This window comes from Taeniopygia guttata, chromosome 12 (assembly GCF_048771995.1).
Source record: "Taeniopygia guttata chromosome 12, bTaeGut7.mat, whole genome shotgun sequence".
Taxonomy (NCBI): Eukaryota; Metazoa; Chordata; class Aves; order Passeriformes; family Estrildidae; genus Taeniopygia; species Taeniopygia guttata.
In genome coordinates, this window is record NC_133037.1 from 1696774 (window position 1) to 1713622 (window position 16849).

Sequence of the window (16849 nt, forward strand, 5' to 3'; positions counted from 1 at the left end):
TGTGAGCAATTGCTGTAGTGCCCCAGGGAGGAGCTGAGATTGGGCTGGGGGGGTGCATTTCTCTTCAAGAAGAACATTTTGGAGAGCTGCTGTTCTGAATGCCCATTTTTATATTAGGTTATACATGAATGATTACACTGAGATTTTTTTTTTTTTCTCCCAGTAATTCATGAAACAGTCCATAGGAAAATACAGGGTTTAAGCATTAAAAATTGTTGTTCATTGAAATAAGAAACAAACAAAGCAGTTTTTCTTACACCCAATAATTAACGGTGGAGAATTAGCCTTGAGGTGAGCAGTGACTGTGTCTTTAGAGAGCTTTATTGGAGGAGTAACTAGACAGTAAATCCCAGTTAGCAGCTCTTTTATATAGAGTGGGAGCTGAAAATATGGTTATTTCTGTTCCTGGAGGAAATGGGACTCTCCCCAAAGCCAGGCTACCTGAACCTGACTCACTTTCCATGGAGAAATGCTCTAATTCCATGGATGCCCTGCACATCCCCACATGAAGGTTTGAAAGCAGCAGCTTTTCAGAGAGGACCTGCAAAGGGAGCAAGATGAAATGTGCTCAGTGGTACCTGTATTAAATTTAGCTCCCACAAGAAGCCTTTTCCTGCAAGAAAAGAAGAGTTTATCCCTGCAAGGCATCAGTTTCACTCCTTGGATCATGGGGATGGACCATGATCCATGGTTAGGGTGTTTAACCCTTGGGCTTGTGCTCATTTTTAGCTCCTGTGAAGTGGTGCCAAGGCTGGTGTGCTGATGCCTGGCTGTGCCCATCCACCACCCAAAGATGAATGCCAGTGGGATGCCAGTTTTCCTGCTCCTCCTCTGGACAGCAAACACACCTCAAGGTGCAGGAGGTGAGGAGTTTCCAGCTGCCAGGGCAGACCTTGGGTGCCCAAGTGCCTCTTTGTGCTGGGCACTGTTCTGCAGGTGGATAAAGCAGTCCCTGGTGTGCCATGGCCCAGGAGCAGGGCTGACCATTGCTGTCCTGCTTTTTGGGACTCTGCCCTGTCCCAGATTGTTCCCAGTTGGTGCCTGGTTTGCTGTGGGAGGAAAGAATCTCCAGTCACGGTGACACAACTTGTGTTGGGGTTTTCTGAGCCTTTATGGGGCAGTTTTCTGCTGCAATGTGAACTCCTGGGCATCAAAGGTTGGAATGAGAAGTGGGGGCTGATCACGGAATCCCAGAATGGTTTGGGTTTGAAGGGACCTTAAAGTCCATCCAGTGGGCAGAGACACCTTCCACTGTCCCATCAGTCACATCCAGCCTGGCAACCAACCCCTCCAGGGGTGCTGATGGCCCTCAGCTGCCTGGGTTTGGCAAATAAGGGAGAGCAGGCTCTGAAGAACTGGAGGGGAGCAGATTGATTATTTCACTGCCCTGCTATTTCTATGCTAACATTTCCCCCAGCATGAGATCCTCCTCATTTCCAAGAGAGCTCCAGGAATCCTTCTTGCCCTGTCATTTTAAATTATCCTTCCCATCTTTCTGTGTTTTCTTCCATTTGTGCTTAATTCCTCTGTTCATCATTTTGGTTCTACTCTCACATGCAACTTCTTGTGGCTGTCAACTTTCTCTTTGAAAGCCCCCCACATTGCCCTCTCCAGCAAGCTGATGTGGGTGAGAATTGTTCATGCACTTGATCACTCCTTATGTGTCTCTTTGACAATGAGGACCAAGATGAAAGCTCTGGACCTAATTAACAAGCCAAATGTAATATATCACAGTAATTTTCAAGTTGAAACTGTTTTAAAAGTTTCATTTTTTAAGCTAAGTTTTAATAAACTCTTTTATGATGGGGTTTTGGTTACTTAAAGTGTTTTTTTTTTTTTTTTTGTCAAATATTAGAAATATTTTACAAGGAGCTGTTGAGGATGAAATTATTTGCTTGTATTGCTCACTGCTTGCAAACAGGTATTGTTCTAAACAATTCACTGGATTGGACATGGATGGATATTTCTGTTTTCTCCTTTCCAGTTCAGGTTTTGCCACCTGTTAACTTCACCCTCACAGTCTCTGCATTAGCACAAGTGCTGTTACACTGGGAGCCAAACCCTGCCCAGGAACAAAACAACTCCACCATTAGATACGATGTGAAAATCCTGAGCCCTGTGCCCGAAGAGGTAAGAGCAAAAATAAATCAAGGATCCTAGGAAGGCTAAAACCCTGTTGTCCCCTTTGATCTAAACCCATGCTTTGGGAACTGCAGAGATTCCCTCAGCCATCCTTACGGACACATCTCTGCTGGGATGAGCCTTGGGAATTGCAGTTTTCCCTCGAGGGGAGGATGGATCCTGCCTTTAAGTGCTGGCTGCCCATTCAGCTCAGCTCACTGAACTCACCCCAGGGTCTGGCTCAGTCTTTGCAGGTCCCTGTCGCTGCTGAGGCAGGGACAGGAACAAACATGACTCCAAGATCAGAAGGCAAAGAATGAAACTTTTTTAACAACTAGCATTCCTCTTTTATAACCAGGATCACTGAGGTGAAATATGGTTGGTTTCAAAGTGAAAACTTTCTACACCACTGGTGCACTATGAATAGCACATGGTGGTAGAACATATCTATAAACAATATGAGCAGAAAGAGAGATAATAGATTGCTTACATTCCTCTCGGACTCTTTCCCAGGCTTAGCCTGGCAGAAATATCTCCTTTTTCTTTCTGACTGAACTGAGAATGATTTATTTAAAAAATATGGATATTGATCTAGTACCGATATCCAACTGTGACGGGCAAAAACTCTCTAACAGTTTAAAGTTAGAAAGTGTATGTTTATCCGATGCCGGGCAGCGTGTGGGATCGCTCCCAAATCCACACCACGCCTTCCAGGTGATTACAGAGTCTTTTTATCTATACAAGTATTGAATACACAAAATACAAATACATATTCATCATTTTGGTACATCCCATTCCTCACTTCCTATGCTAATCACTCCAAAATCCATTCAGCATGCGTGGTTTGTCCCTTGAAATGGGTCAGTGTCCCTTTCATGGGGAGGGGCCCCAAAATGAGGAAGTCAGTGAAGTCCTCCTCGTTCTGACCTTTCTGTCTTTTCAATGCCAATATGACAAATGAACTCTTGGTAGAACTCCCATTCCTTGTCTTCAGTTGGTTTCAGAACAGAGGAGGCCCACAATTGTCTTATGTTCTAAAAGCTATTTGTCAGTTTGTGTATTCTTCATTATAAACCCAGCTAACTAAACATTGTGCTGACAAGCAATCAATTATTAGTTAACTACAAACTCCTAACTTCATCAAGGCCTACTCATTTACTATTATTATTTTAATTAACTCTAGTAAGGCTTATTTCTAACTAAAATCTTAGCTCTTCTAAAATCTCTAAATTCCTTAAACTTTACGTTTCAAGAATATCCATAGATCCCTTCTTTTGCCTCCCATCCCCTGTGGTTATTTGATATTTTCTGTTTCAAGTATGACACGGAGAGGACTCGGAGCGTGCGAACGGCAGCGCTGCACAACGGCTTCTCCGCCCGCGTGCGCACCCTGCTCCTCCAGGAGCACCTCCAGATGAGCAGCCCCTGGCTGGAGAGAAACCTCCCACCTCTGCCAGGTAACAAACCCAGGCAAGGGCTGCCTTTTGTGTCCTGCCCCAGTCTGTGGGTGAAACATTCAAAGGAGACAGGTGTCGTTCTTTCAAATAAAAATACAGCATTTTCTGCTACAAAAGGATTTAGTCCAGGCCTTTCCCTACTGCAGTGGAGCCTGGAGTACAATCTGGAGGTGAAAAATGTCAATAACACCTATAAAATTTTCTAACAATGCCTTGCTAAGGCTGAGTTAAACTAGCGTGGTGCACCTGAGGGTATGGTTGCCTTGTTCCACATGAAATACATGGTGCTGTGTGGCACAGCTCTACTCACTCTGCTTGGGAATCTGCACTCTTCCCAAGCCACAGAGCTGTGTGATGAGGAGGGGAATTGGAATAAACAGATACAGCTATAATGGCCCAAACTGGAATCAAAAAGGGGGAGAACTGGATGAAACAGATACAGCTATAATGGCCCAAACTGGAATCAAAAAGAAGGAGAATTGGATGAAACAGACACAGCTATAATGGCCCAAATTGGAATCAAAAATGAAGAGAATTGGATGCAACAGATGCAGCTATAATGGCCCAAACTGGAATAAAAAAAGGAAGAAAATTAGATGCAACAGACATAGCTACAATGGCCCAAACTAGAATCAAAAAATGAAGAGAATTAAATGAAACAGACAGAGCTATAATGGCCCAAACTGGAATAAAAAGGAAGAAAATTAGGTGCAACACACACAGCTATAATGGCCCAAACTGGAATCAAAGTGTTTTAGCAACAGGAACTTGTTATGATTTTTGCAGGGAGGTTTTCTTTCTGCTCTGTAATTCCTTGCCTCCCCAGGTGCTGCAGAGACCTCTGTCACCAACTTGTCCTGCGTCACTCATGTCACCATCTCTGGCAATGTCTCTCTCCGCTGCACTTGGCTGCCTGGCCAAGGGGCTCCAGAAGACACCAAATATTTCCTGTTTTACAGGTTGGTGTTTGCTGCTTCTCCAGCCAGCAGTGAATTTCTTTAACTGCACCTTGTCTCACCAGCATTTTAATTTAGGTATGAGACACACACAGAGGAATGTCCCACTTACACCAAAGACAAGTGGAGCAGGAATACTGAGTGCAGATTTTCAAGTACTCAGATTAAACCCGGTGAGATTGACAGCCTCATTGTGATTCACATAAATGGCTCCAGCAAACGTGCTGCAATCAAGCCTTTTCAGCAGTTATTTAACCAAAATGCCATCGGTGAGTAGGAATGCATTTTAAAAAATATCAAAAATGTCTAGCAGGATTGCCAGAATGTGAGGAAGTTCTTTTGGATTGAGTGGTTCTTGATGCAGGTGAAAGGATGTGTTGATTTTGTACAATAATCTTTAGGGAATTGCAAGAAATAACTGGATTGTTTTAGCTAAATTTGATTTTAATAATCTATTTTAAATTACAAAATGGTAGAACTAAAAGCTAGCAAAGGCAATTAGTTCTTCTGTTTGTTAGCCAAAGCATTATTTCCAATATTAATTTTCAGTTGATTTATTCAATATACCTTAAAAGACTGTTTTTATTACCCTTAATTTTGCAGCCTTTCTTTAAAAGGAATAAGACACGTGGTATTCAAGTTAACCCTGTCCTGCAAAGTAAGGCATTAGAGTATGGAATAAAAGGGAGTATCAGCCATGATTGTCTATCATATTTCATCCACACAAATTATTTACTTTTCTGCATTAGTTCCATCCCTATTTCTTTTTTGGCAAACAGATAACAGTTCTCTTTTTCATGACTTCACTAAGAGAAAAAATTACATATTTTCTTCTTAGAAATCATCCCCATAACAGCAGCTGAATTCCTTTGAATTTTTTCCATTTTTCAATAACTCTCCTGGCTACATCTTCATTTTCTTTTTCCTGGAAATGAAATTTTCTAACTATTTTATCATTAATTTAATGCTTCTGTAAAAATTAATTTAATAAATTCCTCTTTCCCCAGTAACCTAATTTTCCAAAACTTTTAAGTGGATTTTCCAAACTGTTTTCCTATAACTATTACCAGCAATGTAGTTATTCCTCCTAAATCCTTATCTTTTCAGTCCAAAAAGGGAAATAAATTAAATAATTTTAGGTCCTATAATAATTGGAAACACTATCAGGTTATAAAATGCTCCAGGTTTTAGTATTTAAACTTGTCTCTATAAATAACTTACCAGTATGGTTTTCTTTTTGCAGAGAAAGTGAATATTCCCAGAAATATCAGTATATCCCTGGAGCAAAATGATCTCCTGGCCATGTGGGAGAAGCCAATTTCTCCTTTCCATGAGGAATGTTTTGAATATGAATTTTATCTCATCAACCTGAAGTCAGGTAACAAGCAGGTAATTGCTCCTCTATCTAACATTCCTGTCCTCTACAGCTGGAATTTGCCTTCCTCTTTTCCTCAATGCCTTTTAAATCTGCAATAAACCATCCCCAAGGAACTTGGGAAAGCAAGACAAAATTTGATTTATTCAGCTTATGCATCTGGGTTCAGAACAGCTTTTACCATCTTGAAAATGCTGCATTGAGAATCTGGAGGAAGAATGGAGAAATGAGGCATTTCCCCAGGAATTTTCCCTGGAATATTGGTGTGTTAGGAGAAGTTACACTTATAAAAATGGCGCTCTTACCTCCAAAGCAAGACCAGCAGCTCGCAGTTGATAAAAACACAGTTTAAATTTGTTTTCTGAATGGCTGAGTCAGTCTCTGACAGCACGGATTGTTTTCCTGACAGATCCTGAAGATCTCCTCCAACAGTTTCCAGCTGCGGATCGATGGCAGCAGCAGATATTCCATCAGGATCAGGGCCAACCACAACCACATCTGCCGTGCCAGAGGATTCTGGAGCGACTGGAGTGAAATCATTTATGTTGGTGAGAATTCCCAATATTCCACTGCTGGGGAGCCAAGGCTGCCTAACCAGGAGCGTGTGCAACACCCCTGAATTCACCCCAGAAACGGGGATTTGAAGGAAAAATCTGACTTGTTAATGCCAAAGGGATTTTAATCCATTCCTTTAAAAATAAACTTTGCAAGAGGATTTGTTTTAGGCAAAACTTTGTGAATATTTCCAGATATTGCTTTAAACTCAAGGCCTTTTCTTGCATCACTGCAGTTTTTTTCAGGTGTTTTCCTGCCCTCATTGTGATGTTCATGCTAGAAATAAATATGAGAAACCACATCAACCATTGATTCACTGAAATTATCTCACTCCTTCAATACTGAGGGGAAAAAAAATCTTTTAGTATCTTTTAGCATCCTCATTGCTGGGGAGCAAATGCTGCCTAATCAGGAGCGTGCCCAACATCACAAAATTCTAATAGGAAACAGGAAAACAGGGATTTGAATTTAATTTACTGAAAATATCTCACCCCTTAAATGCTGGGAGAAAAAAAAAAAATATGATTTTAGCATCTTTGAAGCCTGATCATTTGCCCCACACTGTTTTGCATCATCTGCTTGCTGACTAAGTTGCTCTGGAAATAACAGTTCCTTTATCACTGCACGTTATCAACTGTTTGTTCTTAGACATCCTCCTTTGCTCTTATCTTTGGAGTTTCTCAACTTCCTTGTTTTCACTTAAAAAATGCTCTGTTACATTCCTGTTTACTACATTTTCCCTCCTGTATCATGAATTCACATTTTCAGTGTTTTGCCTCCTTTCTCCAAGACATCCCCTTGACCTCCCCACCTGGCTCACACAGCAAATGTGGAAAATCCACTCTGATGCCAAAACAAAACTGGTCTTCCCTAAAAATTTATTTAAATCTCAACAATATCCAAGGACAGAACCACTTAATCCAGTTTTTCTCATGGAAAGGAGTTTTTAGAGGCAGTTCATTGGCACAATACAGGTCTGTGCCACTTTATCAGCTTTATTCAAAAGGAGTTCTCTCCTTTATTTCAAAATAAAATAAAATTATTATTGAAATCAGAAATTCAGTGCCATGGAAGCTCTTCTGGAAGTTCTTCATTTAATTTCTTATTCTATGTACCAAGTTTTCAAAATCTGCATGTTAATTTGTGATCTGAATACAACCACATTAAAAAGTTAATGAAATATTTGCAGTATTTAAATTATAAACACATTTCAAATAATCTGTACTAAAAGAATACATTTAATTTCTTTTTTTTTTTCCCTTGAAATTCAGGGCAAAATAAACTGGACAATTCCATAGCCTGGATTGTCACTCTGCTCTGTGTGTCCACGTCCTGCACATTGCTGCTTGTTGCTATAATATGCCAAATGTAAGTATTAGCTTTTTTTTTATTACAATATAACCAAGGAGCAGGTATTCAACAAGTGTGGGGGGATGTCACAAGCTTTGCTTAATTCTGAGCAAAAACTAAGTTTGCCTAAATACACAAAGCAAAAATAATCAGCCTCATTAATTATCAGCAATAACATTCAACAAAATTGGTGGGCTAAGAGAGTTATTCAATTTAACCTTATATAACAAACCCATATATTGAATGAGGTGAATTTGTTAAAAGTTGTTAAAATCTGTTTGTCCTTATCTCATTTCTTCACTTAAATGTACCTGATTTGGTCAGTAATTTCCCCAGGAATCTTCATTTATCCCTGGTGAAAGCTGCTCAGGGCATCAAAAATCCCAGACCCCTGGGGTTTGCTTTGAGTATTTGAAATACTGAATTTATTTTTAATTGTACAGAGGCTCTGGATGCTATACAGTAAAAGCCAAAACTCCCCAAATGTGCAGTGAGGAAACCCAGCTACACTTTGGATTTGTGTCTGTGAAAGTCAAATAATAAGTGATGGATTAAAGGCTCCATGTAATTAGAAATTTCTCCCTGAAATATGCAGCAAGCAGCAATTACCAGCCCACAATAAACACAGCTCCCCTTAATGGAAGTGCTAATTCCTTATTAATTTCTGTAGTGCCTTTTTATTTATTGATCATCCTGATGCATCCCTGGCTGTTTTCCTCTCTGTGCTGTGTTTCCTTTATCCAATTTATCCAATAAAGGTGTTGTGTACAGGGATGCCCCAAGAGGAAAAGTGAGATTAACTCTGCCTGTGGGACCTGTTCTCAGGGCAGCTGAATGAACACAGAAACTCTCTGAACACAGAACTCTGCTCAGAAAAGTTCTGGCAGAAACAGCCCAGGGAGTTTCTCCCTGTGTCACACACTTGCCCTCAGCTATGCAGCCTTCATATCTTGCTGGAAATCCCCAAGTTTGTCTTACTTACATGATTCTGTTATGGATTGACATTTGAATGTTACATTTACCCTCTTTGGAGCTCCTGGAACACACACAGGGGGAGAAATAAATCCAGGGTACAATTCTACTCAGCTTGTACGAATGCATTGTATGATTTTAATCCAAATTTCAGGGAGCTTTTCCAGGCTCAGCTGCTCGCTGCTACTCTGGTTGCTCCCAGGAGTTTCTCTCCAGTATAAAATTCCCCAACACCCAAAGGTTTATTACTTTTTCTCTTTGCCAACATGATGAAATTTTTACCTCCCTGCTACTCTGAATTTCACAGAGCTGCTCACCTTATTCCACCCTTCCCTGCTGCTCCTTGCTCCTTCTCCTTCTCTAATCCCCAGCCTGCCCTGGGAGGATGGGGAAGTGCAGGAAGATGAAACACAGGATTGTACCTGCAGATATTAAAAAAAGAAAAATCGAGCAGGTTTCCTAGATCACAGTTTCATTAGTACTCTCTGTTTTTACTGCTCTTGAAAATTCATGAAGTGCACTCTGCGATTCAAGCCACGGAATCGTTTCAAATTTCATGTGATTTGCAGCCATTATAAGGAATTTCATTGCAGCAAAGAGGTCTATAAATTTTTCTCTGTACTTGCAGGCATCAGGGTTAAAGCCCAGCGTTTGGGAGGAGTGCTGCAAGGCAAAGGGGCCCTCTGGGAGTGTTTGGGCAGGCTTTTCCCTTCTCTCACTTGCAGAGGCTGATGGGGTTAGAGTCTTGATAAAAACCACAATTGAATCTTCTCCTGGTTTGCTCTCTGCCTTTAGGAGTGAGCAGCTTCTGTACTTCCCTAGGAATAACATTTTCTCCTGGAGGTGAGCCCCCAGGAGGATGGAGTCAGTAACTTGCTCTGGCATGAGGGCACTCAGTGCCCTCCACACCCCAAAATCAGTGTGGTCATCCCCCTCTTCTGCACCCCTCAGCAGCCCATGAGCAGCAGTCACCAGCCAGCTTTGAAAAACTCCACAGGGAATCTCAGGGGAGGCACTCTGACACAGAGTTAACACAAATATTTCCTCAATCTCATCACAGAGCAAGGAGAGCTTGTTCTCCTGCTTGTTTCTCTTTGTTTATCCCCAGGCTTTTCATGCCACAGCCTGTGGGAAGAGTGGGAATTTCAGAAAGGCAGACACAGCACAAAACCTGGAGACCCTGAAATGCTGATTTAAGGCACAAGGGTCCTGTGGGGTGTGTCCAAGGCCTGAAGGTCCAAGAAGTGACAATGGAAAAAGGCTGTGCCTTAACCTGTGCAGATACCTGGGATGCTTTTTGTGACAAGACCTTTAATCACATAACTCTGACTTTTCAGTAACCACCAAAAAAGAACAGAACCATTCTGAGGGCACCACCCCAGCAACTCCTCCCTGCAAAGACCTGAGGGGCAAGACAGCCCCCATGGACACACTTCTGCCTCATTTCTCGTGGGCATTTGTGCACCTTCCTTAAGTGCTCCCCTTCCAGAAGTGACATGTAATTTATGCTTTTTGCTGCCTTAATAAATAATTTTGATGTGGCTCCATCAAAATCTTTTCTTGGCCAACAGCACGATGAGGAACACACCAATCCCAAACAGAACCAGCTCTTGCTGGGTACTTTGCCCAACAGTGGCATAAATCAGAGCTGAGATTCCAGGTGGAATGCTGTGGCCTTTTGAGAAGTTTGTGAGAGCGGGTGAGGTGTAGCAGCTGTGAAGTCAATAGTGCAAAGCTGCCCTGGGTAATAAGGGCACAGAGGCCTGACCCTTTGGAGGGGAGCTGGGAAGAGTGGAGGTGATGGAGGTGACACCACGTGCTGCAAAAACAATATTGGCACTCCTCCTGCCCCATTCCTGAGCTCCAGCAGCAGCCACTTTCCTGTCCCGGGGAGAAACAGCTTGGCTGTCCCTTTGCACCCAGCAGTGGCTCTGCTGTGTCCAGCATTTCAACAAAAAAAAGCGCCAATGTTTCCCCCAAAACACCTCACACCCTGTTTTTCCTCCCCATATTCCCATTTGTGGCTGTACAATTCCCTCCCAAAGCCTCCTCCCGTGCAGCAGAGGGGAGGCATCCCACAGCTCGTGTCTGTGGGGTCCTTCCCTTCACCTGATCATTAATGAAGCATCAATGTCACCTTCAAGGCAGCAGCAGCTCAGCCAGGAAGGTTTAGCTCCAAGCTGACAGACAGAAAATATTATTCTTCCTCACCAGGAGAATAGTAATAGGATAAAGGTAAACCTGACAGAACTCAGAAAGCTTCTGGAAGAAGAACAGTTCTAAGAACATAAGCACTGAACTAAGCAGACATTAGCCAGGGGGATGGTCACAAAATAAAGGGGGCAGAGGAACAGATCTGCCCTTGGTGCCTGAACACATCTCCTCCAGAACAGAGCCTGGATACCAATTCTGGCTGAGCAGTCCTCACTCAGGCCAAGTTCCCATTAAAACCTGTCCCTTTTGGATGTGGGGCTATCCAGGGCTGGAGGCAGCGAGGTGTTTCAGCACCTGGAATGTGAGATCTGGGCTCAGGCATGTATCACAGACAAAGAAAAGTTCCCTCTGCTGTCAGAAAAGCCCTGTGCTGGGAGCCCAGCCAGGGCAGGGGGATCAGCAGGGAAGGAGGTCTCAGAGTGTGACAGGATGAGTTAGCACAGCTCTGAGCAGAACCATTTGCTGTCGGCTGTCCCTGGTGCCTTCCCCTGCCCCATCCCGGCTCCCTGGGCACACAATTATTTGTGGCTGCTCTCCTGCCACGAGGCACTGGCACTTTCTGTCCAGAAACCAAAGCCTGAGCATGAGGCAGCTTGTCTTGGCTGTCCAAACGAGGTAGCTGACAGCAGAGCCCTTGGGAGGAGCAGCAGCATGAACAGAGATCAGAGCAGTTCATTTCTCTCCAGACAGCCCCAAAACCCCTGGCACTGGATGGGAATGGCTGCAGAGGGAGAGGGAGAGGCTGGGGACAGCCTCAGCCACCTCCTCCTGTCACCTGTCTGTCCCCAGGGCCCAGAGGTGTCCTGTGAGGAGTGGCACAGCTGCCAAGCCCAGGGGGGACCATTATCTTTTGGAACCCAAACTGCTAAGAATTTTAAACTTTCTGTGCTAAAAAACATTAATCTTAAAAAAACTACATTTAACCTGAAACCATAGAAAAAACTTCAAAAATTAAATAATAAACTGTTGCCCTGATTCTTAAGATTTTCTAAAGCCTTCTGAGTTTACATTTTTGTAGAGAACTTTCTCACACAACTTTCTGGAAACAATCTATTGTTTTGCATTCCTCCATAGGGGCAGAGAAATTTGATGTACTAATAGTTTGTCCAATGTCATTGGAGAGGTGGCACGTTCACCCTCCAATCCACTGCCACCTTTGGAAAGTATAAATGCTGGAGTCAGAAAATAAACTTCATCTTTTTCACCTTTGCAATAGCAGCGGCTCGCATCGTGCTTTCACACGTCCTGTAGTGACAATAAACCTAAAATTATAAAGTATATAACTTAAATAAAAGTGTATAATATCACATAAGAAAAAACTTGAAGTTTAAATTAGAGTTCCAACAATTATCCCTGACTGGAAGTGCTGCAGGCAGAGCTGGCTGCTCCTGGGGCTGAGCATGTGCTGCTGCTTGGGCCCCTCATCCCCCAGGAACAGCAACTCTTCCCATCCTCCACTATTGTTTCTTACAGAAACCACGTTTGGAGTAAACTGTTCCCACCGATCCCAGCACCCAGCAACAAATTCCGAGACCCTTTCCCAATTGACTATGAGGTAAAATAACTTTTTTTTTCTTTTCTTTTTTTTTTTTTTTTAATTAAATTAAAATGAATGCTTTTGTTTTTGTGCTGCTTTTTCCCTGTAAGGCTGGGAGCAAAGAGGGTCATAAAATCATTAAATCTCAAAAAGATCTCCAAGACCATTAAGTCTCTTCCCAGCTTCCCTGTGCAGGAAATGCAGCATCTCCCCAGCCTCCTGTGCAGGAAATGCAGCCTCTCCCCAACCTCCTGTGCAGGAAATGCAGCCTCTCCCCAGTCCCCCTGTGCAGGAAATGCAGCCTCTCCCCAACCTCCTGTGCAGGAAATGCAGCCTCTCCCCAGTCCCCCTGTGCAGGAAATGCAGCCTCTCCCCAGCCCCCTGTGCAGGAAATGCAGCCTCTCCCCAGCCTCCTGTGCAGGAAATGCAGCCTCTCCCCAGCCCCTGTGCAGGAAATGCAGCCTCTCCCCAGCCGTAGCAGCTGCAGGAGGCTCCTGCAGAGCTGCTTTGGCTCAGCCTCACAATTGAGAGCGTTCTGCTCTGCAGTGGAGCTGGGCTCAGGCCTTTCTGCGCGGGCTGTTTGTTCTGAGAAATGCGTTTGTCTCGCAGAGATAAACCCTCCCTGTCTGCTCGGGCAGGGCTGCTCAGCACCTTGATTTTCATCTGCCCCTTGGAGCAGGGATTTGGTTTGTTCCATGTTGTTCTTACCCCATGGTCTGGTCAAGGAAACAGGCGTAGAAGATTATCCTATAATGTTTGTTTTTAATGGAGTGGTGTGAAATCCCACTTGGGCATCCCAGCACGGACCAGGAGAAGCAGCAGATGCCAACGCTCAGCTGGACAGGCGAGCTGGCCCAGGCAGTTCCTGCTCTCTGCAGCAGCCCTGCCTTGGTTTCAGCCTCCTCGCTCCACGTGCGCTGGGGGACACCAGCCAGAGGCTCCTGCTGCCACCACGGCCACGAGGCTGGTGGCACTGGCAGGGAGGGGCGAGGACATGACCCAGGTCCCTGCTGAGGCCACCAGGCAGAGGGAAGTTGTTTGATCGGACACTCGGTTCCTAAACTCGGTGCAAACGGGGCTGAGGTGACGAAAGCCCGGCCGGTGGTGGCCCTGGGAACCTGCTGGTCCATCACCTGCCACCCTGCAGGGCTTCCCAGCAGCTCAGCCACGGCTGCTGCTCCCTCCTGCAGCGCTGCAGCCCTGCACACCTCTTGGTGCAGCTCTGCCAGGGTGAGGCCCCAGCCATGGCTTCGCTGCCCTGGATTCAGAGCGATTCCTGTGCCTCCCCGGGGCAGTGCTGGAGTCACCATCCCTGAAGGGCTCCAAAACCACTTGGGTTTTGGAAGTGGCCCTTTGGGATGGGATTTAGTGTGAGGTGGGATCTGACTGTAGGTTGGACTTGATGATCTTGGGAGATCTTTTCCAGCCTTGCTGATTTCATGATTCTGTGCCCTCCAGCTCCTCCTGGGCTCTGTGTCCTTTGCCACAGAGGGGTGGCAACCGCGGGAGAATTTGGGAAATGGGGAGTTTGGGGGTGCAGTGCTGGAGGGACAGAGGATGAGCAGCTCTGTGAGAGCTTCAGCCAGAGTGTGAAAGTCCTCCTGTTGAACCCAATGCTTCTGAGCTCCTCAACCATGAAACATTTTGGGTTAATCCCTCTCTAAATGCACCGATTTGAACTCTTAGCTCTCCCCCAGCCCAAGCCACCCCCCAGCTCCCAGCTCCAAAGGGTGTTTGCTTTGCAGAGAGCACGGACCTGCCCCAGCTCCACGGAGACCGAGGTGTGCAGCCTGGCTGAAGTTCTCTCCTGCAGCGTCCTCGATGACTCCGTGTTCTGAGAGGCTCCACAACGTCACCCACCAACGCTGACGAGGCTCTGTGCCACCTCTCTGTGTCCCTCTTCCCAGTGGGGATGAGAATTTGCCTCCACCAGGTGCCTTGTTACCAAACAGAAAGTTCCAGCTCAAGCAAGGATTGAAGTTCATGGCACAAGGGCTGTGTAGGGAAAAAAAAAAAAAAAAAAAAAAAAAAAGCTTGGAAAAGAGCTAATGGATTCATTTTTTGTTGTTGGCACCTTAATCTTTTGAATGTTTGTTTTACCTTGCTCTGACAACTGGAGATGCAAACTGGGTTTGGCACGGCCCTGTGGATGCAGCAAGGTGGTCCTGACAGTGACCAAGAGGGGCCAAGCACTGGGAAGAGAAGAAAAAAGTTGTGAAGCACCCAGGGCTGCCACCCCCAGTGCTGCCACCCCCAGTGCTGCACAGCAAGGCCACCATGAGAGCAGGGACACTCACCTGGCCTTTGCAATGAAAATGTGAATTTCCACCTGAAAAACATCCATGGAAATGCAATTGCTGGGTCAGGGCAGGTGTGCCTGTGCAGCCAGACCACACTGTGTGGGGACAGTGCATGGCCAGTGTCCCCTGCACTGCCCAACGGCACCCAACTTGCCTTGCAGGTGACAGCACCATTTTGGGATGGAGGGGAACACCTGGGATCAGCTCAGCCACCCAGAGCATGGTGCTGATCACACCCAAGGTTGTGGTTTGATCCCTGTAGGGACCATTGGACTCAATCCTTGTGGGATCTGTCCCACTCAGAATATTCTGATTCTCTGATCTGCCTCAGGACTTTATAAACACCGAAAACTTTCAGGTTTTTTAGATTATTTAAGACAAAAGTTCATTTGCTTGTGCACCTGATGTACAGTTAGAGCCTGACTTCTTCCTGGCCCATGAAGTCCTCCTGGTCTTGCTTCTTCCTTCTAATTCCAAGGAACCTCTTGTCCATGGAGCTGGATTAAACATGCTAACCAAGAATAAAAATAAAGATTTGATCCAGCCAATAATTTCTTTGGAAGGTGCCTAAAGAAATGGAGTTCCCAGGTACTACAGACTAAAAATAATTATAATAAATGGGCCAATCTCATCTGGGTGAAGCAGCATTTCTCCATCAAAAATAATGTAGGTCATTAATATAATGTTGGTGTCTCCAATGTCTCTCCTGCATGTGCTTTTAATGGATTTGAGGGGCCCAACTTTAGCACTCTAAAATCAGAAATTCATGGGTAAAATCCTAAAAATGAGACTAAAGAAAATTCACTTATTGGAATGTATTGTTTATCATGCCCTCAAGTGGCCTAATAAATAAAATTTCTGCATATAATTCCATTCCCATTAATAGCAAGCTAATGCAGAGATGAATGCAATATATTTAAATGTATTTTGCATGTCAGGCCCTTGGTATTTCCAGGATGAGTCTTCTTGGGGACAGGCAGGGCTGGATGGTTTGGAGAGCCAGCAGCCACACTTCTACTCACGCTGGTGAATAAATCCAACCTGGTGTAAAGGAGGAGTAGCTGCATTTCCCCAGCCAGGCTGCAGGTGCAGCCAGCTCACCTTTAGTGCAGGGATCTCACTTTTTCACTTCTTCTCACTTCTCCAGTGGTGGGATCTCACGCCCTGAAAAGCCAAGGGAGCGGGATGAAGACAATTCCTGGCTGAGCTCCTCCTCATGGTTCATGATTCCTGGAGGAAAATCTTCATTCCAGGCAGCACGAGGGAAAAAGGAATTTTTCCAGGATCTCTGGCCACACCCAGGGCTGTGTCAGGTTTTGGCACACCACGGCAGATCTCCAGCCCCGAACCCTCACAGCACAGAATTATTCAATCTTCATTTCCATCCCTTCAAACCCAGCTCCCAATCCCCTCCTTGCTCCTGCCCTGCTGCCTCCAGGACAGGGGCTCCAGGCGCTGCTCCTCTGGAAATGGGAGTTTTATTTTTCTTTTTAAAAGCAGAATTGTGTTACAGGGCCCGTTTATTTTCCTGCTTCATTGTGAGGTGTGCTGCAGCGTTCCTGAGGTGTCCCTGCAAGGAGAGAGCCTCACCAAGCACACAGCAAACCCCACAGCTGCTCTCTGGCACTGCTGGTTATTTAAATCTATTTCTGAATGCATCACCAGGGGTCATTTATGTCACCGCAAACTGCAAGGGTGCAGGTTTATATATATTGGTCAAGGGGCGGAGCTAACAGCAACAACCAATCACCTGATGGCATGGGTGGGAAAAGGACTAGAGTGACCAATAGGGAAACAGAAGGGTAAACAGACAGGGGTATGAACCAATGAGGGCACAAAGAACAAAGAAATTGCTAGAACCGTGACCATATATGGTTAAGAGCGGTTGGACAGCCAATGGTCAAACAGGGGGCGTGGCTCTGAGGTTGATTGACAGCATGTTAATCATGGGATAGGTTAAAGTCCCCTAGCAGGATCGCAGGTCTCCACAGAAACGCGGAATTGCTCTGCTG

At 44.9% G+C, this 16849-nt stretch overlaps 1 protein-coding gene across 1 annotated transcript; it reads left to right on the forward strand.

Moving 5' to 3' along the window:
- Positions 1-763: 763 nt before the first annotated feature.
- Positions 764-15027, forward strand: IL5RA (interleukin 5 receptor subunit alpha; the record flags this gene model as incomplete). Its single annotated transcript, XM_030283448.4, has 10 exons — positions 764-863; positions 1985-2130; positions 3440-3578; positions 4405-4537; positions 4613-4803; positions 5778-5923; positions 6319-6457; positions 7736-7832; positions 12474-12555; positions 14283-15027. Coding segments are annotated over 10 exons (1266 nt in total), but the record flags the coding sequence as incomplete, so codon positions are not given.
- Between the last annotated feature and the right edge of the window lie 1822 nt (positions 15028-16849).